We start from the raw sequence: 27,603 nt of genomic DNA on the forward strand, positions 1-27,603 counted from the left end.
TATAACGCCAACACTGCACAGGAATTATTTCTTATATTTGAACTACACGGTTCGACATAGGCCTTGAAGTGGTTGGGGGGTTTGTAACCTAGAAAATGTTACAGAGAGCAACACCAAAGGGATATAGAGTTAATGTAAAGTATTCACCTAATTGATGTGTGCAATAACTAACCAGCTAGGCTAAGAAGTGAACAGCACATAGTTACAGTCTAGGTCGTGTAAGACGCTTGAGAGGGGCAATACGAGTTTTTGCTTTAATCTAACTCTCGCACAATTCACTGCCTCTGTTTGTGCACAGCAAGTAAAACGTGGCCGCGTAATCACTTTTAGACGCGCCAGAAGACCGTCTAGTTGATATGTAATCGTTATTTTATATTATTTTACCAACGAATAAATGTATTTACAAAAGCTTTCAATTCACTTATAAATTTCGCAAAATTTACCTAGAATATATTTCCAATGTGAGAGCGTGATAGATCTTATCTTTGGTTTGGTTCCAATAACTTTGCATCTGACTTCAAGAATAAGTACTTTTAATCTAGTTATGTTTTGTATTTTTATATTCAGGTTTGTATATTTTAATATGGACGGATGTAACAATATATACAGGCTAAGGACAATTAAAATATCTTATTTTCTGAAAACAGACCAATGTGTGATTCACTGTAAATCAAACATGCAGTGATCTATTTCGTAGAACGAGAATTTGCTAGATATTTTGTTGAAGACTCCTTATAGAATTACTGAGCAGGAGATATGAGACTCGATTGGACACTGGGAGATTGTTTTTAACAAATTTTGTCATTGCGGTTTTTGAGATTTCAGAAAACAAAAATTAATTTGGTCAATTTTCCCTCAATCTTTCCCAACTAACTGTTCACTCCAGGCGAACTATCCCCCCAATTTCATCCCCAGAAGTCGGTCACTTTGGTTGTGACTATTTTTGTTTTCCACTTAAAAACGTCTTGTTCGCGGAAATAATTTGAATTCTTTTTCAAAACTTTGTAACTAGACTAATTAATTAGGTTTTTTTTTGGTTCAAATTAAGTCCCTCAACAATTTTGGACTGCATTGTTCACTTTTACATTGGAGTATATTACAGTTTTTGTGTTTTGTAATAACAGTCGTGTTATCTGCAGACATATTTCTTTTTTGGACTACCTGTGTGATATCATTAATTTAGCCTGCACTAGAAAGAGTAGGAGGCCCAAAATAAATCCTTGATAAGAAACTCTACATCTGATTAATGTTTTATTTGATCCGGCTTTCTTGATTTTGAATATTCTCATGTTCGACCTCATTTACATGATATCGGTTATTCATATGAACTAAGCAAGACAAAGTAAATTAATTAATGTCTTTGACACCAAGCACTAAAAGTGTTCTGGCATTTTTAGTTCTGAGTTCCTCTGGGAAAATGTCATTTTGGATTGGGACATTAATAATGAGTAACATTGGCTCCAGTAGTTCTTTCTGACTGATTTCAGGACTTTAGTGTTCAATGTTTTTTCAGTTTAGATTGTATAACTACTTTTGAAGATGTAAAACGATTTCTTATACATTTTAAAATATTGTCTTTAATAACATATAGCGTTGGACCAGATTGATCATCCAAATTAACGCAGGATCTTTCTTCCGGTATTTTTATCGTAATTCTTCCCTATTTAGACGTTGTAAACTGGCCAGTAAAACAATAATACACTACTTATGCCAAAAGACATCCCACAAAACAAAAGCTTATCCATTTTTTACATTGAGGAAATAATGTTAGAATTCGAAATGACCGTAGACATTTTCAATAGTTATAAGTTCATAGCGTACTTGTAAATGCAAAACGAAAGATGAAATTGGGTAAACTCCTCTACAGTATATTTCAATTTGGTTGCTAGACGACACATTGTCACACACCCGTACCGGGCGGAGAGCGAGAGACTTGTTTTGATTGTGACTCGTGTGTCAGCCGGGGAGAGGTTGTGGGTTAAGTTCAAAGTTGATTAAGCAGGGTTACTTTAAGTTTTTTATACCTACACTGATTACAAGTTAGAAAATATCTGCAATGTTATCAGTTTAGTTATTAATCCGCCTATGTTGACTGTTATACTGAATAATTCAATTAATTAATTGTTTAAAATTATATAAAAGATGTTAAAGGTAAGTATGGCTAAGATATTTTTATATAAACAAGCCTATGAATTTGTATTTGCTTCATAACCTCAAACTGCCTAACCCATTAATTTATAAAATTAGTTTTGTATCTATAACTTTGTATCTAGAAAACTGGCAGTAGTGAACCACTTATCTTGCAAGAGATTTTTGCAGCCTGCAAGCTAAAACAAAACAAAACTAGAGATCTTACCTAACCTAGTATGCTACATATTGTTATATTCACAAGATACCCTTTTTCATATTATATTATAATTTATTGTAATCTCTCTAGTCCACTTCGGGTGTGTCAAACTAAAAATGTTGTCATTCCACTTAAATTTCAGGATTAGCCCTTTGGAAAAATAGCAAAATATTTATGTACAATTTATTATAGACTACACAAATAATAGCAAAAGCATATATTTATGAGAATCGTAAATGCAATAATAATAAAAAAAACAAATAATGAAGCCAGATAATAGTATACTGTATAAAATCCTCTATGCCACTACCTCTTATTGTGATTTTGACCATGGTTTATAATTTTGGTATTTATTTACAATAGCGTGACCATGGAAAATAGACTTTTTTTTCATGGGTTGGGCATTTATAGCCAAGTATTATTATCACAGGTGCATATAAACTGGGGGGAAAGTATATTATTGTATTATATTGATGCCTTTCGGGCATTACCTTCTGTAAAAAGTTGTATAAATGGCTGATAAATAATCCCTTTTATTCCATTGACGAATTTTTTAATTTGAATATCATAGACTTTTGAATTAATATTAACTTATTCAAGTTTTGAATTGTTATGTATAGTGATAATTTTAATTAGACTTAGTTGTACTTGACATGCTTGTATGTATACATGTGAATTATGACTTTGTCAATGCTTCACTGCTTAACGGCAAATAAATTATTATTATTATTGCATTAACCCATTGCGGATCGTATTGTTTTGGCGCGCGGGCACCAGCGGGCGCGAATTAATTCACGGGCAGCGGCCGCACGAACAGCAATGGTGCGCCACATCGTTTCGCTCGCTATTGTATACTAGATAATTCAGCTGCGAAGGTATTCGTTCAGATGGAACATGGGCCTGCTGGTGTATCCGTGATGTAGGAACGATAACACGCGAGCAAGGTTACGGCGTGGCACGGATGATGTCTGAATCATAGTCTAAATAAAGCGGCTCGGGTGAATCGATTGCAACATCCGGGCCATTGTCTAGACTAAACCCACCAACATGAACGTCTGCGTCGTTTAGTTGTGTCACTATCCTCAAAAGTATTATAATAACAACTGAGGAAAACACCCAATCAGAAGCGCTATAAAGCAGAGAGTAAACTCATATGAACTTCGACATACAACTGCGATCTGTAGGATATTTATAAAACTTTTGAAAACTCTAAACGTAGATCGTTGTTAAACACTCTTAGTAGACAAGTGAAGACGGTCGCCCGATCTATCAGACATTAACAGAACTATTTGGAGGGAAATTTAAAAGCAGACCGCTTTTGCGACCTGAGCTCGTCACCGTGCCGTTAGGCCCGGCCGCTGCGTGACGAGCCCAGCTCGTCAGTGATCCGCAATGGGTTAAGGACCAGGGGCATCACGTGATCTGGGATTCGACTTTTGCAAGCTCGAGTTAATTTTTTTTCTAAAAGAGCAAGCACTGCGCAGCTGGCAGGCATTGTTGACAGGATTAACGTACTAGTCAGCATCATTTCAGTAACTTATCACTTACCTTAACGAATTGCTTCCACGTAAGATAACGAACATCCAACACAAAGGTGTGTCATTACCACTACTGAAGTAGGAGGTTAAGAATAGACACGGAGGAACAAAATAGTTAAAAATGGCGTCCCTTCTTTATTTGAGAGAGCCGCGGAGTAATACCAAACTGTCAAATATGGATAGTGTTGCCAGAGGTACTGTCAAAAACAGAGTTTTCAGAGGATTTAAAAAAATCGTAACTCCTCTGATTTTCATTGCCGACGAATTTTTTTCTTCACTATTGTTTTCAGGAAAAAAAATGAACATACCTTTCCATGGTCACGTTATTGTAAATTGATACCATAATTTTTTATAAAGTTTTTTGGGTAGACTTTAATAAGCGGCCTACACTCAATCGGTTGTTTTTATTGAATGGTTCGATGTTTTTATCCGAAGGAGTAATTCAATATTACGATTTATTTAACTTAGCATATGATTTTAACTTAATAGTTATAGTAATTTTAATGTAGGCAATAAACAGCAAGAAATAACTAATTTTGTTGTTTATGAAATAAAGAAAATGAAATTTCACTTATTTTCTAACCTACATGGATAGTTGCAGCTTGCTGAGTATTTCCCAGGGGCCTATTGAACTGTACCGTGTTGGCTCAGGAAATGAGCAGATCTTAAAAGATCTGTTAACGTGGTTATAGCCACGGTTTCATCATTCCCAACACCTTAAGGGACAAATCACCAAGTTAAGTTTTTAAAATCGTATCCCTTGAACGTAAACAAGGTATCCAATTGACGGACTCACATTTTATTGGTATACCTATATGGTGGGATGAGTGTAAGCAACGAAGCAGCTATCTCTAAGACTCGGTAATGTTGAATTATCAATCACTTGACAAAAGTATTGCAAAGGGAAGTTTATTAAGCCATTAAATAAACTAGAGATTACTCGTTATGACTTATGTCAGCAGATTTCAGTCACAGAAAAAAATTTAATTTAGTCGCTATTTATTGTTATGACCCGCTTTTGTGAGCATATCGGGAGTTTTGGGAAGTCTAAATTTAATATTGGAAAGAACCGATTTTCACAGCAATCCAAGAGCCTAATAATAAAATAAAGGCTTATTTAATCGAAAAACAATTTAAATTACTCGCGAATTATGGTTATGGTAAAACTAATTTTTAAATATTATGCAACTCGTCACTAATGATAAAGATGTTTAAATTTTAAACAAAAATGCTTAATATTATATGCATGCCAATTTAAACAAAATTTGCTTGTAAAATACTACACATGCAGTATGAGAAACAAGCTAATTAAAATTTACTGAAAATTTAGCAAGCCAAGAAAAGTAAACAAACAAAATGTATTACCTATCACTAAGTTCACTAAGCAGTTGATTGTATTTAATTGTCATAGCGTCCACCTCGATGTTGTTTGTATCACCCTTTGACAGGTCCTCGCCGGTTCATATGAGGTGGTGAGAGTCAAAGTGGTATATCTCACTTTACTACAACTTTTCAGGACAGAGTGTTTTATCCCATCAGGTCCAAAAAAATTAGGTTTCATGTGAGAATTTTTTTAATTGCTAGATGATGTTAACAAAAGTCTATTTTAACTAATGGAACAGTTAAAATTGTTAACTCTTTAACAGATAACCGTAATGATAGTGTTCAAATGAGTTACACCACTTTTACTCTAAATAAAACTCACAAAAAGTAACAGGTAAAAATAAGTTTTAACTACTAAACCTGTTTAATTTGTATTTAGCTGATTGTATTTACATGAAAAATTGAAACAAAAATTACAGAAAATATTTTACAATAGAAGAAAACTTATTGGCTTCACTGCAAATTTTCTTCCTCCTCTGGAGTGTCCTCTTCGACATTCATAAAATTGGTGTCTTCCGCTGTGTTCGAACTTTTTATGTTCCTGAAGTAGGCATGGTGGTTTGGAGGAATATACTTTAGGAGGAAGATCATGCCTCTTTTTATTCACAGCATTAATTATTCTGGGTTCCTTGTAAAGTTGGTCTTCATCGGGCAAGAGAGACCTAGGACGACCCCTAGCTGATGTATTAGGGCGTACGTTCAAAGTACTAAAAGGTTCGTCATCATCTAGTCTTGTCTTGTACAAGATCTGAAAAGGTTTACTTTTGTCATACCGAATCCACTGAAACGATAGCCAATTAAATTTATCTCCAGCTGTGTTTTTAGTCCTCCTAACAATGGCCTTTTATAAATTTTCTACTATGAACTACTATAAAACTATTTTTTTTCTTGCTGACGCCATTGCGCTGTACCAATCATCAGGAACGTAGATGGATTTCATTTTTGCACATTGTTCAATGAGACCAAAGTTAGAATCATTGGGCAAATAGGAGTGTCCTGATACAAGAGATTTTTGTTCTACTATATTAACAGAGGGGCTGTCTTGAACAAACTTCATCAGAGCTAGGGCAACCTTTATGTTCCGATTCTGTCCAGTGCAAGTGTCACTGTAAATTATTATATGATTTTGGTTGCTAACATGCAACGATAAGTGTTTTAAAATTGCAGAAGCGATTTCTTGAGATCCTCAAGAAGCTGTACATGCATCCCAAACATACATTGCAGCATTATTGTTGGCAAGGTCATGCACACCTAAGTTATAACAATACACGATTCGCCTGTAGTATGCATCAGACACTGTCAGCTTAGGAAAGGGAAGAACTTTCTGGAGATCTATACTTAATGCTAACAGTTCATTTTTTTTCTTTGGCCGTGTCTCCTTCATTCTTCATTGCAGATCTAGCCTTTTCAGCTTTACGCAAATGGATTTCATGCTGAATAAGATAAATGGATTTCATTTACCTGCAGAATAAGAGCTGCTATCACTGTAGTTTGGTTGATATTCTTCATCCTTATCACTATCATATTTTTCTTCACTTGTATCTTCCATTACCAGAATATCTTTCAAACTTTTATCAAGATAGAAAGACATTAAAGCTGATGGGATTTGCCATATAACCGCCCAAAAGTTACAGTCAGAGTGGGATAAGTCTGAGTTATACCACTTTGTTTCTAACTAAAACTAGGTTTTGTAAGTGTAAACAAACAGTGCTGCTGTCTTTAGGAGAAATCATGAACGAGAATTTATCCCACTTTTACACTAAACAGAAAACATGTTTTGGGGTTGAAAACAGCTGTTAAGTGAAATTTAGAAAAAATGGAGTTATACCACTTTGACTCTCACCACCTCATATATTAGTCGATTACTGTGGTGTATGTGGCGGCAGCTACAATCCTTGTTAGCGCCCCATTCATGTGGAGACCACAGCATTCTAGCTTGCGATGGTAGTGCGCTGTGCGAATTTTATTATAACCATAACATTAAACCACCTTCTTTCTTCTAGTTTGTATGATTAAAACGTAAAATAATATTGTATTTTGCTGTTATACAAAAATAAAACATTTCTAAATTTGAGGCCTTACAAACTTTTTAATAAAAATTCTGTCTTAACACATTAACTGCTGACTAATTTTACCTATGAGTTGGGCTGTGCTGAAAAGAAAAATTTTACTTTTTGATGTGTAGACACTCAAAAATATTTGTCTTGGGTACAAAAATAAACTTTATTACGAATTTTACCTTATTAGAAAAAAATTAATAATGGACTCGTAAACGCGTTGGCAGCATATAGCATCACATATTGACGCTATGTGCTGAAGACGCGTTAACGAGTCCAGGAGCTTTAAGTGACAAATAGCACTTGATTTAATAATAATAATAGAATGGAATTTCTTTTACTTACATCTCTGGATCGAAACACAATAATAAATTCATCACTACAAATATTTACACTATATACAGAATGTTTCTTCTAGGCGTGATAACTAGCAAAACAGTCTTGAAGACACAAAGCTGGTGTTTCTGGACAAGCTTTGCACTGGTATGTTGTATCCTTTCTTCGTCCGTTACGAGTACACACTTTACACTTTTTTCTTGCTCTGATTCCTTTGTCATTCAAAGGCAGCTTTGTAGGTAGGTGCTTCACTTCCCCCTCGTTGTCTTCCTCTTCTTCATGTTGATGTTCCCTGTCAGGCCCTAGAAGGTTTTTCACGATATCCAATCTAAAGTCCAGCACTGTCATTTTCTTGCCAATAACAAACTTGTTACATAAGAGTCTCAAAACTTGATAACCTCAACTTTGTCATTGTTCCAAATACTAAATATACCTTGCATGATCATACCAAACATGGCTTGCACTTTAATGCAAGCGGTAAAATTAAACTCTCAAACCAAATTTGTCTTGGAATTAAGAATCATATATCAAAAAATATACGAGGTTACGTCATTCCACAAGCTACTGAGAGTGAACTAATTACACTTCCCCATGAGACATACGTGGATGCTGTCAAAGGGATCACTGATATACCTGGAGGAGAAGCAGAGTTCACCACCTCAACTACATCAGAAGTGCTGCAGTCACATGAGGAAAGAGACAGTCCAGTGCCAGTGCTTACCACAACTATAACAAAACTTGACAACAAAACTTGTACAGATGATTTTTTAGGGACACAGGTTCCACCCCCAGAGTTGCAACACAGAACTTAAACCTCTTCCAAAAAGTAAAACACAGACATAAAACTTTGTTAACAAATTCTACGTTCAGCATAGTCCACCAAAATGCTCAAACTGCAACAAATAAGTTAGATGAACTTTCTCTTCTATGTGAGGAACTTAAACAAGACATCTTTATAGTTTCGGAACACGGATTTACAAACGAAACAATAAATTTTTTCAAAATTATTAACTTTGATCTGGCCCAATCCTTTCAGCGTCAATTTTATAAGGGAGGTGGAGTAGCAATTTTAGTTCGAGATCGAATCAAGTCTGAGCCACTGAGGTTTAATGTAGGAATTGAATTAGATTTTGAGATGGCTGGAGTTGAGGTTTGCTTGAGTTCTCTCGGGAGAATTGCTGTAGTTGGTTTGTACAGATCACCAAATGGCCAATTTGGTGTTTTTTTCGAGAGACTTGAGCGGCTTCTAAACTATCTCCTCAATAATTTTAAATATTTTGTTATAATGGGGGATATCAATATTAATGTTTTATATATGAATGATAAGCAAACTCAACAGCTTAGAGACTTGCTCAAATCTTTTAGTCTTAGCTGGTCTGTGAACTCGCCAACTCGTGTGACAGCGACATCGAGCACTGCCATTGATAATGTCATAACAAACGTACTCAATAGTTCTGTGTCAGTGCTGAACACTGCTATATCCGACCATTACGCACAGGAGGTGGTGATCCGTGGATGTTCAGTGAGCCAAGAATCCCACAACATTATTTTAAGGAGAAATTTCCATCCACATAATATAAATCTTTTAAATAAATGTCTGGCAGATGAAAATTGGATTTTTTTAGATTCTTTTACTTCTGCAGACACAATATTCGACTCCTTCAACAGTTGTTTCATGTTCCACTTAAATGTTTGCTGTCCCCTTAGGAAAATAAAAACAAAAGGTAAAGTTCAGAAGAATTCTTGGATAACACCTGGAATTCTGATTTCTAGAAATAAATTAAAATTCTATAATGAAATATTCAGGAACACTAATGATTATAGATTCAAATCCTTCTATAGAAATTACAAAAGAATTTATAAAAAAGTAATAACTGCTGCAAAATCATACGAAATAAACAATAAACTAAAACAGTCATCTAACTTTTCTAAGACAGCTTGGAACATTATAAAAAACTCAACAAATAAAGCATCTTCAAAATCCATTCAGCTTGATGCTGATGGGATAAAATTAACCGATCCAAATGCAATAGCTTTGGAATTTAATAAATTTTTCTCCTCAGTGGCTGGTTCTCTTGATGCTGACCGTGAATTGGAACTGGATACAGTCACCACACATACCCCTGCTTCATCTATGGTTCTGGCCCCTGTGTGTGAGGACGAAGTGGGACGTATTGTAAGAAGTTTTTCAGCTAAAACTTCCAATGACATAAATGGCATATCAATGTGGCTTATAAAACAATGTTATCAGCACATATTAAGCCCATTGACAAAAATCATAAATGTTTCTTTCGAAACTGGCACATTCCCATCCGCACTCCAATTGGCAAAAGTCGTACCTGTTTTCAAAAAAGGCGATCCAAAGTTAGCGGATAACTATCGACCAATTTCAATTTTACCTGTTTTTAGCAAAATTTTTGAAAAACTGTTCCTGGACCGACTTCTTAATTTTCTTGACAAACACAAAATTTTGTCTGATCTACAATTTGGTTTCAGACCAGGAAGATCAACTTTTGGAGCAATCACACAACTTGTAGACTTTATTGTGGAAGGCTTTGAGACACACCAAAGAACGCTCAGTGTCTTTCTTGATCTCTCAAAAGCGTTTGATACTGTTAATCATGGTATATTGCTACACAAGCTGGAAGGCTGTGGTGTACGAGGGACAGCACACCAGTGGCTCCACTCATACTTGAGCAGTAGAAGTCAATGTGTTCAGGTCCAGAATGCAGTATCAAGTACTATTAGAATATACCAAGGAGTCCCACAGGGATCAATCTTGGGTCCTGTCCTTTTCTTGATTTATGTGAATAATATCCATGCGTCAGCCTTATATGGGAAAATCATTCAATACGCAGATGACACGACTCTCTGTTTCCGGGCTGATTCTCTAACTACATTGGAGATTCAAACCTTCATTGATCTTAACTCCTGCATTCAAAATTTTCTGGTAAATAATCTCAAAACTAATCATGAAAAGACAAATTACATCAACTTCTGTTTACGTGGGTTGAATACTTATGAAACCCCAACAGTAATGATGGATAACATTGTTCTGGAAGAAACTGATTCTGCTAAATTTCTAGGAATACACCTAGATAAAGGGTTAACCTGGAAAGTTCACATTGAAAGTGTATGTGCTAAATTGGCAACTGAAATTTTTGTCCTTCGCAATTTATCAAAGTTTTGTACGTCTGATGTCTTAATGATGGCTTACTATGGATTAATATTTCCATACCTGTCGTACGGAATTTCTCTGTGGGGCAGTTGTGCCATATCAAACTTGGAAAGAGTATTCAGACTGCAGAAAAAAGCTGTTCGAATCATCGCAAAATTGAACAACAGAGAGTCATGTCGAAGTGCCTTCAGGGAGCTCAACTTGCTAACTCTACCCAGCTTGTATATTTTAGAGACTTCATTTTACTGTCGATTTCAGTGTATATTGACGCAGGGCAGTGATATACACAAATACGAGACAAGAGCTCGGGGGCGCTTTCGAGCCCGACAGCATAGAACAGCAGCATTTGAACGCCTCCCTTCGCAAGCTGGGATCAAATTCATTAACAATCTCCCTGAAACACTAAATTTAGAAACAAATCCAAAAAAATTTAAAACCCAATTAAAACACTACCTGGTGTCTTGTGCTTTTTACTCAGTTGGCGAGTTTATGGAGCACACTTGGGATTGATATTCGCGGCAGTGTTGCAATCCTGGGGGTTGATCCCACGAATTATGAATTTTGTATGTGTATGAATGTGTGCCTGCGTGCAACTGTATGGAAAGTTGAGTGAATGGATTTAGTTTTTAAGATAAATACCGTAAAAAATTGGTATTATTGACTATTGCAATACAATGTAATATATATTGTCAACGCAATAAAATATATTCTATTCTATATTCTATTCTTATACAAAATAAAAGCATTGAGCATTTGTAAAATGTGGATCAGCAGCTTTTTGTGCCATCGCATGGTCTTCCGCTCACATGCATAGTAGCTCATGAGCTGATCCTTCCTATCCACTCCACTCATATAATTATTATATTCTATTATAGGTAAGGGCTTAATTTTTTCCTTACCCCATCGGTTCACGGACAGATTCATGTCATTTTCATACTGGTTACTAATATAAACCACCTCTCTTATATCCTTCCACTTCCCTACCATTATACCTTCATGGTATTTTGCCACCGTTTCGTCTTTCTTAAGTTTTTTAGTTATCACATCTTTTGATACACCTACTCTGTCTGATCGTAGGGTTCCTGTAATGTAGGTTCTTTTCTCTATAAGAGATTTTGTCAGAGAAATACTGTTGTAGAAGTTGTCAGCAAAAATTGAATACCCTTTTCCAAGCCATGGTTCCATCAAGTGTAACACTACTTTCTCGGCATGTCCTTCTCCAGACAAAATGTCCATAGCACCTGCGTACACGGCAAACTTCATTACTAGTCCATTTGGTTCAGCAAGAATGTATAGCTTTACTCCATATTTATGTCTTTTATTCTTAATGTATTGTTTAAACTTAAGTCTGCCTCTAAATAGAACCATAGACTCATCTAACGACAACTCTTTACTGGGTGAGTATATACACAACATTTTGTTGTTGAAATAGTCAACAGCAGGTTTTATTTTATGTAATCGATCATTATTTTCATCACAGTAAACAACATGTAAACATCTTAAAATTAACAAAAATCGGTCTCGTGACATGTACTCACCAAAAAATGTTTTGAATAACTTGTCTGTACTCCAATAATGTTGTAAATGTGGCAAACGGACAATTCCAGTATGAAACAAAAGACCAAGGAATATGTTAAATTCCTGCAAAGTCAGATCTTTCCATTGACATATTCGTGAATTTTCTTTAGTTTGTTCAGATAAGAACACCTTTTCTGCGTAACTATTGGTTTCTTTGACAATACTTTGAAGAAACACATCATCAATAATAAGTCTAAACCAATCTATTGGTTTATTACCTGGTGGAGGAATTCTTAAACCCGTTGGTTCATTAAATAAAAATGTTTTTAATTGGGGCGATTCACTCCATTGCAAAACAGGACGAGAAGCTTTTTTCCCTCGACGAGAAGTTGGTTTAGCTGAGGGTAGACTGTTTATATGGCTAGGACCAGGTATAGCAAGATCGTTATCACTGGCAGCAGGTGATGCATTATTGGACTCGGCTGAAGTAATGTCAAGGACAGAACTGTTCTCGAGCGTGGTGTTATCAAACTCATCTTCATCACTTGATTCATTTCCACTCGGCCTAAAACTATCGCCACTACTATACTCATCAGATTGAGAGTCGTAAAGAGCATATCTGTCGATTTCACTGATAGTTAAATTATCAGGATTACGAAAATAAGTTGGATCTTTGTCACTCATGTTAAAACACTTCAAAATCACATAAATCAAAAACGAAACTAACTTTCGAGTAAGGTAACCTTTAATCTTCACTGTCGTAACGTCTGATTTACAATAAACCAATCAGCTAAGCTACCAATTAGGAGGAAGCAGGTGCGCGCGCAAGAACGCGTTTACGCGTCCCGCACATGACTCGGTTACCTGCAGACGCGTTTACGCGTCGTCAGCACTGAATGTGTTAATCATTTGTGATGGTGCTCTTGAATCATGTTTATACTTTAATGCACAAACAGTATGGGTTACTGCGGCTCGGAGAGCATTTTTTATGATTAGACATTGTAACTTGTATATATTACACGTTAGGTAGGCCTACTGCTATCTCCAGTTGTTTGTGGAGAAGCGTAATTTTGTGTGATTGTTAAGAGAAAATGGATTTCTATTGTTTTGATTATTGTCAAAATCCTATTGTAATCTGTGTGTTTCAGAATATTGTTGGATTAGTGACTGGCGGTGCCTCGGGCTTGGGAAGGGCCACAGTCGAACATCTTGTCAAGCAAGGAGGAAAAGTAGTTATTTGTGATCTTCCAACATCACAAGGACAAGAACTGTCGTCAAAGTTAGGACCAAATGCTGTCTTTGTTCCTGTAGATGTTTGTATCTGCATTTTTCTACTCTACTTTTAATGTATTTTCGTAGTTTGAATAAAAAAGTATACAAAAATAAATGTAATTTTCTAAGGGTACATAAATTGTACACTTATAAATGACATGCAATTCAGTATTCTTGGATTGATTTGTTATTTTAAATGAATTACTATTGGATTACGGCAAATTGAAACTGTGAATTTGTAAAAGCCCTCTCAGTTTATGGATCTGCCCTTTTTTGGTATTGATAATTGTGTTATGAATCATTGATTGAAGTTTCAGATTCAAAGTTCTTTTAAATAGAGCGTATGATCATTGTTATATTCATACATATTCAAAAGAATGTAGGACTTCTGATCTGTATCTTGATAAAATTTGTATTTAATTTAGACATTCAACAAGATATGGTATGATTGACGGTTTTATTTTTCTATATAATCATAGGTATATTAATTAGTTCTAGTGTAGCCTAAGACTAATATTAAATAATGTCTAAAAAGGCAATATGCAACAATAGGTTGATTAAATTCCTTTATTACTTATTATGATAAATACAACTGAGTATTATGTTGTAACTGGTAAAAATATAATGTGCAAATTTCTGAAATTCTTGCCAGTTCATAGAAATAGTGACTTTGCACTATTCAAAGCCTGGGCAAAGGCTGTATCTTCTTCCTAATTTATATTTGGTCTTACACAGGGTAAGGATGTATAGCGGCTAAACCAAAAAAAACATACTTTTTTTGTTTAAATGAAACCTCCATATTTCAACCCCAAAGAATTCGGAAAAAATAATTTTTAACAACTAAAAGTACCCAAAAATGGCACTTTTGGGTGAGGGGGTGGGTCATTTTTATAAAATTTTCAAATGTAAAGGTAGGTTGAGCCGTACTTACACTTCATTTCAAACGTCATTGACTGGTTATTTTGGAAAAATTATAATTAGAAACAGGGTGGTCCAACATGAAAGTCCTATGGTTTCACCGTTTTTGCCAATACCTTGTTAGAGATTTTAGCAAGTCCAAGTTTTGACCAAGGTACTAAACATGTACTCTTTCTAAAAATATGTTACAGTTGTCATTTGTTCAGCAAATATTTCAAACTTGTAAAGTCTACAAAATGCAAATAGCAAGGTATGACTTTTTAGCTGAAATAGCAAAGCATTATAGTTATCAATAGCTCATTTAGACACTAAAAACTTTTGTATTTATAGTTTGGCTTTATCTTGGATGGTTTAGAAATGGCATTAAAAATACACATTTTCATGACGTTTTGTTACATTGCAGCATTTTGAACTCTGCATTATTACCTTTTTTAAACTTGTTTTCCATTAAATGCTGTAATTTAAGTAATTAATTATTATTCCTACAGTTATCTAGGTTCTATTTTGGTCTAACAATTATGCTATTCAATTTTATTTTCAGATAGTCGAACAGTGATCCGTTGTTTTCCAGAGTTCTATCCTGGAACTGAAATTTTTTAGAGCCTTTATGACCTCTTCTACGTTTATTGATTGAATAGCAATCCTGATTTGTTGCATCATGTGTTTTTAATTTGTGGGCCTTGATGTATAAACCAAGTACTAGTATTTTAACTTTCCCCACAAGTAGTAGTCCCTGCACGTTAAATCCGGGAATCTGTGAGGTTTGTTGTCTGGTCCCAAACCTCGATCCATTTGTCCCAATCCATTTTCGAGGATATTCCTCATCCAGAGTTTGTCATACCGCTTCAGGGTAGTGGACTGGTGCTCTATCGTGTATAAACCACATTTCTTGAATAGTTTGTTCAGGAATATTCAATGAGGCAAGTAATCAATGAGGAAGTTGTATATATTTCCTTCCAAGTGTCCTTGAAAAAAGAAAACGGGCCAACAATTTGGTTACCATTAGTACTGCACCAAGTATTAATGACCTACAGTAGTACTTTTGTTTGTCAACCTTTCGCTTCCAGTGGGGATTCTCTTAAGCCCAGAACCTCAAGTTGTGACGTTCACTTCACTATTGCTCTGGAACCATAACAAAGTAACCTTGCAAAAAATATTCATCTTCTTGCATTTTATCATAGACCTACACATAAAAGTTCATTCATTTTCATGCAGTTCTTGATATAGTGAAATGTGGTATGAGTGCATTTTATTGTAATTAAGGATCCTAAGTACTGTTTGTTAGCTAATTTCTGCATCATTAACTACTCTCCTAGATGAGCTGAACAGCAGCCCAAACATCTGATGCCTTATCATGCCTTACAGGCCTAGTAAGCTGTTTCCCTTTGTTGTGATCTGGTTGTACATTTCCAGTGTCACGGACATGACTAGCAATTGTTTGGAAAACACTCACTTAACACCATCAACATTGAGAAAGTTTCCTCATTGGTAGATGGCATAATTGACAGACAGCAATACGCGTCTTCACGGACATGGGACAAGACTGACTGACTAAATAAAAGTAATAAAATCTGAAGTAGTAAAAGTAGTAAATTCAATTAGTGACTATCATCTATAATCATATCTCCCAAACTTATTCAAAAAGGTTCAGTAGTTGTTGAAGATAATCTTGTCCTTACCAGTTGAAAGTAACTGAACATCAAATCAGTTGTTTAAATGATTTAAAAACAGGTTAGAATATAGCTGTCATTGTTGTTGTTCGTTATCAAGCAAATCCAACACAGATCACTAATAGATTAATTGTAATCAATGTTTAAATTTAATAGGAATTCACACTTAGTTTATGGTAGGTACTCTTGTTATACCGAAAAGGTTTTGAAAACAAGTGGTCGACACTTCTGAATACCCTAAGGTAAAAGTAGGAGAACACAATGGCATACTAAATACAACAACAAATCAGTGAAGACTAGTATTTTTGGAGCCATTTCTGAACCAGCCAAGATAAAGACAAACTTAAAATACAAAAATCTGATTTTTTAAAAGAGCTATTAATAAGTGTAATGACTTGCTATTTGAGCTAAAAAGTCATACCTCACTTTTTAAATTATTTAGGTTTTACAAGTTTTGAAATATTTGCTGATAAGTGACAATTGTAATATATTTTTAGAACAAGTACTTTTTTTGTAACCTTGGAAAACATTTGGATTTGCTAGAGTTTTTAACAAGGTAATAGCAAAAATCTGAAATCATACAACTTTTGATATTTTGGATCACCCTATTTCCAAGAAGCAAAATAAATTACAATTTGTTTTCGAAATAACCAGGCTTTAAAATAAGGTACAGATCGATCAATCTACTTTTAAATTTGAAAATTTTTTTAAAAACAACCCATACGCCTTTTCCCCCCCAAAGTGTCATTTTAGGTGTTAAAAATTATTTCCCCAAATTCTTTGGGGCCGAAATATGAAGATTTTTGTTAAAACGAAGAAGGTACATTTCTTGGTTTAGGCCTATACATCACATATGTGTGGTCGCCTTATCCTATATATTTAATCCATGTTTGAAGATCACATTTTAATAATAGTTCAGTATAGGTAATATATGTGTTGAATGTATGAAATGATAACTTATAATAAATTAATATACATTTTTAGTAACAAAAAATTCAAAATATTACAGTTACAGCTTATCTGAAAAGAAGATTGCATAACTGGCTGATTGAAGAACCAGTTTACAGCTTGAACCAATGACTTATCTAATGGACTGCACAATCACAAGACTATCGTCTAAAGTTAACTTAATACTTTGCAACATTGTAATTTGTTTTTTATTGTGTACTATAAGAATCCATTTTTGTTTTAAAATCCAACACGATTGCATTTCTTGATGATATTGGAATAAAGAAATGGTCTATTTTTAAAAGTAAAAACAATATTAACAAATTAGTAGATACCCAATTATCAAAACTATCCTGGTGTGCTGCTTCTTGACATATTTACTTATTGTAACATTTGTTTATGTTAATAAATGAAAGTTGGAAGTTTCGTATTGAATTACATAATAAATAAGTTCAAGATACACGGTTCTTATAAATTATGTGAGTAGAGCAAACCGGAATTTGTTTATGTATTGCATAATACATTTTTTTGTATTTGAAAACCTTATGGAGTAGAAAGAAAATGTACTTCTCTTCTTAAAATAGCGAGTTGGAGGATTTTGCATTTAGTTTAAATTGAGGTTTTGTATTTTTTCCATGATAGTATATGAAATTACATCAACAAGAAATTTGTAACTGATATATCCTAACCTAGTTCCAGTTGCCTCTGCCTCAATACTTGTAGTGCCAAAAGTCAATGAATGAGGTTATTAATCCTCCTCCATTTCATAAGTGGTTCTCAGAACAGTCTTTAAATTATATAATCATTGTGTTGCATTTTAAATTCATATACTTCAAGGTTTTTGTGTCATAGGTAACCTCTGAGACTGATGTTCAAACTGCTTTACAAGTGGCCAAAGAGAAGTTCAACCGCTTGGATGTAGCTGTAAATTGTGCTGGCATTGGAGTAGCTTTTAAGACTTACAACTTCAACAAAAAACAACCTCACCAGTTACAAGACTTTATCAAAGTTTTAACGGTTAGTCTATAAGTGCTTAAGTAAAGTAATATAGGCTTATTTGACCAGATGGAAGATAGGGTTTAGAAACGTTTTGTAACATTCAACGTCCTAATGGCTGAGTGTATAATTGCAAAGATAGTATTGCTCAATGGTACATTAGTGGGACATAGTACATCGCTGGCAAATTCTGTCTACTGACGCCACCAGAGTCATTTTCTAAGAGCTAAAGAAATTAAGTTGGGCTTATGTTTAGTTATTTACAAAAAGTACATAATTTTGTCCTAAGTAGTGATTTATAAATGTTTGTACCATTTCGGCTGAGATCATAAAGTTTTCCTCTCACAAGAGATATAGTTTGTGAATTTTGTTTTGTATACAACAAGAAAATGAATAGCAATTCCTGACCTGCTATCACGCAGAACAAAGATTTTTTAAATCAAAGCATTTGTGTTTGCAGTATTTGTAATGTTTGAATTCTAGCCTGTCTTTCCACAGAATCAGACTTATATAACAAAGAATCAGTGCTCCAGTAGAATTTGATTGAATTTTTTCTACAATGACGCATGAGCATCATAACTCCTCCCTCCCCCCAAAAAAATTAAACAATACATTCATCATGTTTGTATTGAATTTTTGTTTGCATCGATCTTTTATGCCCTCAGTTTTCTGTTGATCAAGGGCATACTTATTTGTTTCCTGTACAATGTGATTGACTAAATAAATCATAATCAAAGAGGCCAACAAATTAATCTCACTTCCTTCAAATTCTGGTGACTTATTTTGTTTGAGTCCTGATTTTCAAAATTAAAATTCTTGGAACTGAAAATATTGCGGTTAATTCAAGAGAAATTACGATATATATTATGCTTTTTTTCTGTGTTGAATTATTTGGAACATCGATATCACTTTTATTAGCCTATGATCAGTGTCCTGGGTTTTTGTCAATATCGCCAGACGAAAAGTTTTGTTATCAGAAGGCCTACCTGCATTGATAAAAGTGCCGTTTTCTCATCCATGAATGTTTCTCAAAAATGTCATTTGCATTGAAAAAAATTTAATCACTCACTAATGTCATAGATTAAATGTCTGATCTCTTCACTGCGAAGTATATTGTCATATTACCAGCACTCGCTTTAAAAAAGCTATCATATAAATAGCAAAGGTTACTGGATATGAACCGTTGAACTGCAATTTCTGTAAACTGAGTGATTTTACATGGCAGTTCCAATGGTTTATGTAGCGGGAATATAAACTACTTGTCTATGTTTGGTTCTTGTTTTATTTTGATAGCTGGTACGAAACTGTTTTGTCCAGTCAAAAAATAAGAGGGTTGACAATGATTTATTCTGCTGATTATTTTGACCACCCGTTATCCGACCAATTACATTGTTTTATTAATTGTTATCATAATGTTATTATGTGGTAAATGTGTTGGAAAATAACAAAAACAAAAAGTGTTATGTCATAACTAATGAATGTGTGTTCTGGAATGTCTTCTACTCTTGTATGCTTCTTTTTGTTTTGATGTTCTGAAACATCATTACACATGTAAACGTACATGAGTTAAGCACTTTTCACACTTAAAAACGTGCAGAAAACTACACCACACAAATAATAAATACTTCTTTTTATACGTTAAATAATATTTTATTTCTCCAGTCATTTTATTTTATATATACAAAACTCCTTATCCTTATCATGAACTCGTTTTTTAAGCCTGATAACAAGATGCTTCAAATTTTGCTCCACATGCCATAAACACTCATTGTTGAATGATAAAAAAAATTAGTTTTTATCGTTCCTGTTTTCAAAAAGATATCTTAAAGAGATGTGGTCACAATTTTATTTAAAATTCATCTCTCAACATCCAGGTTTTGTGTATAGTTCGTGAGATATGTTTGTGATGTCCAATCTGGTTTAACCATACTATATTTTATATTAAAAGAGGAGTAACCTGAGTGATAAAAGTGAAAATCTTACCTGAGTGAAAATCCTAGCTCAATTCTTCGACGTGACAAAAAATCGTTCTTTCACTTGTTTCATCAGCCATTTAGAGTATTTTCAGAAATTTACAATGATTTAAAAAAAAGACTTTCAGTTTAAAACAATCAAAAACTCTTGCCTGATAGACACAACTTATAAGGTTAACCACACAATTGTACTGGAGAAGCTGGAACTTATAGAACCAATTTATCGCTGGTTCACATATTACATCATGGATAGAAGACTAGGAGTTAGATACAGATAAGCAGGTCCCACAAGTTTCCATATCAGCCCTTTCTTGTTTAACATTTTTATGTACATGTAGATGGTGTGAAATATTTATAATGTATGAGTAAATAACTATTAAAAGTTCTCTTTTTCATGTGCATTAAGATGTTTTGCTATGTCCAATATATTTTTTTTTTTCGTATTTATATCAGTGATAATCCTCTTTAGAAACAAATAGATCTAGTGTCATGTTTAATAAAAACTCTTAACTTAAACACATTTAATACACACACACACACACACACACACACACACACACACACACACACACACACACACACACACACACACACACACACACAAATCTTGCAAATTAATTGAACAAACTATGTAACTAAACTAAAGTTAGTAAGCATATGAAATTCATTGGATCTTTATTATTCTCAAACGATATATGAGGCGGGGAGCTTAATCTTTCTCTTGTATACACTGCTGCTCAATAATTTTAATTGCTAAATAACAAAATTCATTTCTCGTTCTTCTAAAACAGTATTCTGTCAAATTTAAACATTTGTTCCAAAAAATTGTATGTTTTGTAATGAGAGTTCTGTCTGATATTGAAATGAAATGTTTGTAGGTAAACACAGTCGGTAGTTTTAATGTGGCTCGGCTGTCTGTGGGATTGATAGGAGAAAACAATGCCGACGAGAATGGACAACGAGGGCTGGTTGTGAATACGGCAAGTGTGGCAGCTTTTGAGGGGCAAGTTGGCCAAGTGGCGTATGCTGCTAGCAAGGGGGCCATCGTAGGAATGACTCTTCCCATGGCTCGAGATTTGGCTTCGCAAGGCATCCGGGTGTGCACCATTGCACCAGGTACATCTTATCTTACAAACAGTGAACACAGAAACTTACATTACCTCACATACAAGAACTTTCATATTTCGTCATACATCAGATTCAGAAATGAGAACCTGCCATAAGTGATCGGTTTAGATGTGTGATCAAATAAGCAGCTAATTGCACTTAAGGTTTTGAACAATTTCAATAAAAACACTTTTTTACTAAATTGTTTAGATATGTAAATCTTTACAAGTGACTATCCTTTTTTTATTAACACTTTTTTAATTTGATTAAAAAATACTTTCTCAATTTCATTTAAAATAAATAATTTTGCAGAATACTACAAACTTGTATAATGTAGTGTTATGACATAATTTCTGTAAATTAATAATAATTAAAAATTCTATAAGTAAAAAATGTACATGAACTTTTAACAAAATGACATAGTAATAAATGTTTTACCTACTGAACTTTTTGATGATATTACATAACTGTGTGAAGTAAACATTCAGCCCCTGCACTTCAAAATCCTGTATATTACTGTAGATATTTTAAGAAAATATATGTAATATACCTTGAGGCATAGAATAGAAGAGGAATAACCAAACTGTATGACTTAAATCTGAATTGTTTGAAGCCAAACCCACTGCAAAGACTACTGGGTGATTTAGTTTGTGTTACCGGCACTTTCTAAGCTTATTGTACTATAAACAATAATACAAATAATTCATATAATAATAAGATACATAATTTGCTAGGAGTTTGGGAAGAGGGATTTAGACACAAATGCAGTTTTTTCTAATGGTTTTGTACATGATAAATTGAATAAAGTTTGTTCTATAACTGTATCTCTCTTATTGTTTATGTTTTTCGTACATTTAATTTGTTAAAAAGTTAATAAAAACTTGTAGAAAATCGGATATTGAAGAAAATTATGTACAATAAGGCAATTACAATGAAATAATAGTTTTAAAATCAAATCAAATTTTACTGAATATGCGACATGGTATTTATTTTAGGTGTGTGTGACGGAAATGCAACTCCTGTTACTGCAGAATACCAAAGACGTTTTCCTAACCACAGAGTTCTAATCCTGAAAACTATCAGTGGAACATTTCGTACATTAAGAGAAACTAGTAACCTTCCAAGCATTAATACTCACCACGATCGTCCTGCGCAGAACAATATAAATATTGAAGAAGAAACATAAATAAAATATAAAGCTACACAAGTATACATTCCAATAGATCATTTAAAGAAACAGTTTTACCAAAATGTCTCAAAATTTCAAAAAAAAATATCATAAATTAAGAAAGGATAGTATCTTGACCCAAAATAGTACCACCCACTCTCATACCAAATTCTCAAACAGTTTTGAAAAATAGTTCTTAACAACAAACCCAAAATCAACACCAGAATCAGTCCCGCTTGGCCGCAAGGAGTGACGCTCAGGCAAGTTCCCCAATGGGTTAACATCAGAGACTGCTGAAGATGTTAACATGTTCTTCTTTATCTTTGAAGTAAAGCCTTCCCACAAAGGAATCAAACTCCTGAACCTGCTACTTGATAAAGCCAAAGGAGAAGATGCCTAAAAATGAAAAATAAACTTTGCTGCATAGCTACTAGAAAGATCTTTTTACTCCATTGATGATTTCCTTAACTGGATAATTTTTCCTGTGGACTAGTAACAATTGATATAAAATAATAATTTACTTTTAATGGTACCTTTTAACTAGTCTTAGTGTTGTTTTTATTCTTATTTACTATTGTAAACTATTATTTACACCAACTAAATGTGTTCTTCCAAAAAACACATTCAAACGAATAGAGAGGATTAAAAATTGTAGGACACAAGTATATCAAAGTTCTATGTTTTCAGAATTTTACTTTTAAGCCTAAAAAGGTATGATTACAAGTGTGTATGTGACAATGCTCAAGTTTGCATGAGTGTAACTTAACAGACTTTCAGTTTAACCCTTTAACTGCAGTAAGGTCAGTTGTGCAGTGCTGTCCAAGCGCCAAGCGTAGTTGTGTAGTGATTCTACCCAGCACAGAGTATTTTTCCTGTTTTCAGTAGGTTTTAATAAATTTTAAATACTTCTTAAATATATGCACTTAAAGTTTATCGTTTGAAACAAACATTTTTACATATTAAACATTGCTGTGGTGGGGAAAGGGGGAGGATAAATAAATAAAATATAAAAACATTTTTCGTATGTTTATTGGATGTTTTCTATAAATTAAAATTACAATTTTTATCGATTGAAAAGTGAAAATAAGACTAAATTTATACTCTGTAAAACACATTAGGAAATCCTTGAAGTATGAAATTCCCTTAAACATGGTACCACACATACGGCAATGCCACTTCCTCGCACATAATATCACGATTCTTGCCTGGCCCATTCCCATCTGGTGTTACACATGTGATACTGTTGTGTTGGACACATGAAATGACGTTGAGTCAGCCTCAATGGAAGATCAGCATGGAAGGGCAGTCCCCTTTTTTCCGCTAAATCTGCATCTCCATATTTCCTTACAGGAGATGACATATAACCTCAAGAAGGAATTCAGACAGTGATGGTTTTTTTCAGTTTTACACGTAAAAAACACATGTGCATTGAGCACTACCGGATCTAAAATATGAAGGAACGTTTTTTGTACCAATTTTGTATACGCTTTATACAAGCTACATAGGTGAGCATCATGTACATTCTGTCAACAATGCCCATTTTGTTATTGTATTCATTGGCACACTTAGGTTTTTTCACCTTTTCCTTGGTTAAGTAATTTGCTTTCCTTGTCTCGACAATGGAATCAAGTTCGGTTGTAAGCATATGCATTTGGCGCTTGTCAATCCACCTTACAACCATACTTTTTACATAATTTTAAACCTTTCGTTCTCCAACCTGTAACTATTTTTGGAACTCAGGCATGCCTAGTCAGTTACTTATAACAATACCACAACCATTGGTCTTATGCAGATGTAAAAAACTGGAACAAGTTTGGATTGCTATACCAATTTCCTACAAACAAATGATGTTCCTTGTTCCCCGAAATCACAAATTTGAAAGCATGTGGTATCCAAGTTGTACTAAAGTGGAGGTTCAACTTTAGTACAACAAGATAGCAGCACTAACTAGACAACAGTCTTCAAGTATAAGTTTTCAATAAGAAATTACTCAGATTAACAGAATATAACAGCTTTTACCATGTAAAAACACAGGTGAAAACTTATAACTCGGACGTGGGTTCTGCATGATATATCTTGTGCGTTGCGGTTAAAGGGTTAAGGATGTCTGAATTATTTGTCTGTTGAACGAGTTAATAGATGATCTAAAAAATTCATGTAAATCGATACATTGTTTCCAGAATGCTTAAAATGAGAGAAGATATTTGAGAAGTCATAAAGAGTATTTAGCTTTTATAAAATGTCAGTTTTGTATAAATAGCATACATTGAATTCTGTGTTTAGGTCTGTTCGACACACCTTTGCTGTCATCATTACCAGAAAAGGTGAGAAACTTTTTAGCAAGAACTATTCCAAACCCATCTCGTCTTGGTAAGCCTGAAGAGTTTGCTTTATTGGTTGAAGCAATAATTAGAAACCCTGTCCTCAATGGAGAGGTTATACGATTAGATGGAGCACTGAGAATGCAGCCTTAGAGTAGTTTACCATCTAGTACGCTAATTAAATGAAAATAGTTTTAGTTTAAGATTGTCTATTGTTCCATTCAGAACTTTAAAGAGTGTTGGGATTAAGAATTTGTATTTCCTCTTCAGCACAGTTAGTGCAATGAGCAAATTTAATCTGTGGGCTAGGTACAGTCAACAATCATTGATCAGATTTCATTGATATAAATAGAATCCATATAATAATGTAGTAAAGTATTGAGACTGCAGTAGTAGCCTTAACGTCAATTAGAATACAAAACAAATATTTATAGAGATAAAGGGTTGTAATATCTCATAGACGAACTAAGGCAAGCTTTATCCTATGTATTGCATAAAAAGTAAGTTTTATATGGAAATCAGGTACAGTTGAATGTTAATGTTTTAAAACATCAACATGATTTTTGATCTTTGAAGTCTGCTATATCTATAATTTTACAAATCTAGCCAAGAATGTCTATGTCAATGTATGTTTTGTGTAGTGTGGATAATAACACATATTAAAACTATTATACTGGACAAACAAATGAATTTCCATACTCAATAATTAAATTATTCTCGATAATTTATTTTATTTTCCGGCTTCGAACCATGTGTTATTTACTTAGTTTATTGAATATCTAAAAATTTCAAAAATAATAACTGAATTCTAGTATTTTGTTCTATGAAGCAGATTGTATAAATTTTACTAACATATTTTCATTGATGCATATGACCATTTGAATAATTACATATAGTCAATTTGGAAAATGTATCTAAATGTGTCAATGGTTAATAACTTGGATTTTAGCTTTGGGGTGAAAAAGAAGTTAGATTATTATTAGAGATCATGTAATCAGATGGATGAAATTGTTTATTATTTTAAGTTTAGGTGTTGAAAGGATGATTTTTTCCCATAAATATTAAACATTAATTCAGTGCCAATGTATTATACAAAGTTACAAAACTAAGCTAAAAACTAATGAAAACTAACATATTTATTATGATTTTTATTATGACATATATTTTTATAGTCTCCAGCTGGAAACAAGTTTAATATTTTATTTAAAACATATTATTTAAATCAACTGAAAAATCACTTTTTACACATCCCTATTACTGTCAACAGGTTGTTAGAACAAACAATGGCAAGATAAAATTATCTCAAATTAATATTTTTAAACAGCAGATTTGGTTGAAAATAAACTTTTAGTTTATGTTTAAATTATTTATTTCCATCAACTTTAGTGAGGAAATTTTTCTCTACTCAAGTTAACCCAGTTTAGGGTCAGGGTTTTACTAGAGTAAACCCTGACCCTAGCCAATACTAGTCCTGAGTTTTAGGTTGTATACACTTGCCATATATCAGACTTATCCATGTGACTTCATGCCTACATTGTTAGAAATAAATTTAATAAATCTTATACAATTTTTAATATTATAGTGTGGTAGTTTTTGTACTATGTACGTTTTGTACTGAATAAATTCTGTTAATTATGTGTTTGCATTTCTATTAACCTATTATACTGCTGGCAAAAAATAAAATAGTCTACTTCCTTCTGAATGTGATTGAAGATATCCTACAATACTGTTCTGATCTTATTTCAGAGTGTAACTTAAGATAGATTTCAATAAATCAAAACATAGAATGTAAAGATTCCGGGAGCTGTTAATTGCTGTACTCTGCATTTATTTCAGAGTGTAACTTGAGATAGATTTCAATAAATCAAAACAGGAAGCTGTTAATTGCTGTACTCTGCTCTTATTTCAGAGTGTAACTTAAGATAGATTTCAATAAATCAAAACATAGAATGTAAAGATTCCGAAAGCTGTTAATTGCTGTGTTCTGGTCTTATTTCAGAGTGTAACTTAAGATAGATTTCAATAAATAAAAACATAGAATGTAAAGATTCCGGAAGCTGTTAATTGCTGTGCTCTGCTCTTATTTCAGAGTGTAACTTAAGATAGATTTCAATAAATCAAAACATAGAATGTAAAGATTCCGGAAGCTGTTAATTGCTGTGCTCTGCTCTTATTTCAGAGTGTAACTTAAGATAGATTTCAATAAATCAAAACATAGAATGTAAAGATTCCGGAAGCTGTTAATTGCTGTGCTCTGCTCTTATTTCAGAGTGTAACTTACGATAGATTTCAATTTAAAAAAAACATAGAATGTAAAGATTCCGGAAGCTGTTAATTGCTGTGTTCTGCTTTTATTTCAGAGTGTAACTTAAGAGGTCACACTAGTTAACTGACGGCCACACCTCAGATGCTCCGTAGTTAACATAGGAATACAGTAAAATTGTGTACTAAATAGGAATTTGTTTCATATCCATAGATGTTTCATTTCAGAAACTAAGATTTTAGTGTCTCAATGAATTGATAAAGTTCGATTATCTATTATTACTAATAGCTTATATTCAAATTCAAATTTCTTATGGAATAATCAAATCTAAATATAAATTGTAAACAATTACTGAAGTTTTATAGTTAAATATGTCCTAGAAGCAAAGATGACATAGCGAGTTTTTACGAGTTGCTGGACACTCTAGCTAGGACTTGGAGGCACTCAAAATTAGTCTGTCTGAATAGTAACAGTAGATAAAAAAACTAGAAATAACAATCTAGTCAAGAATCAAGAAGCTTTATTGTCATTAAATACAAAGTTGTATAATAAACATAGTCATAAACATAGTAAGCATGTACTATAATACTAATATAAACTAGATTACACT

The 27,603-nt window shown here is 33.5% G+C and overlaps 1 protein-coding gene across 1 annotated transcript; it reads left to right on the plus strand.

Moving 5' to 3' along the window:
• The first annotated feature begins 1,950 nt into the window (after positions 1–1,950).
• LOC124359640 (3-hydroxyacyl-CoA dehydrogenase type-2-like) lies at positions 1,951–26,367 on the plus strand. Its single transcript, XM_046812546.1, has 5 exons — positions 1,951–2,151; positions 13,506–13,670; positions 18,018–18,182; positions 21,013–21,250; positions 24,693–26,367. The coding sequence occupies exons 1-5, from the start codon at positions 2,143–2,145 to the stop codon at positions 24,881–24,883; spliced, it is 768 nt and encodes a 255-aa protein (XP_046668502.1). The 5' UTR covers positions 1,951–2,142; the 3' UTR covers positions 24,884–26,367.
• The last annotated feature ends 1,236 nt before the right edge of the window (positions 26,368–27,603 follow it).

Source organism: Homalodisca vitripennis, chromosome 4 (assembly GCF_021130785.1).
Source record: "Homalodisca vitripennis isolate AUS2020 chromosome 4, UT_GWSS_2.1, whole genome shotgun sequence".
In the NCBI taxonomy this organism is placed as follows: Eukaryota; Metazoa; Arthropoda; class Insecta; order Hemiptera; family Cicadellidae; genus Homalodisca; species Homalodisca vitripennis.

Coding starts and splice junctions, on each gene's coding strand:
- LOC124359640 (XM_046812546.1), top strand. Junction 18,183..21,012: donor ACTTTATCAAAGTTTTAACG/GTTAGTCTATAA, acceptor AAATGTTTGTAG/GTAAACACAGTCGGTAGTTT. Junction 21,251..24,692: donor GGTGTGCACCATTGCACCAG/GTACATCTTATC, acceptor TTCTGTGTTTAG/GTCTGTTCGACACACCTTTG.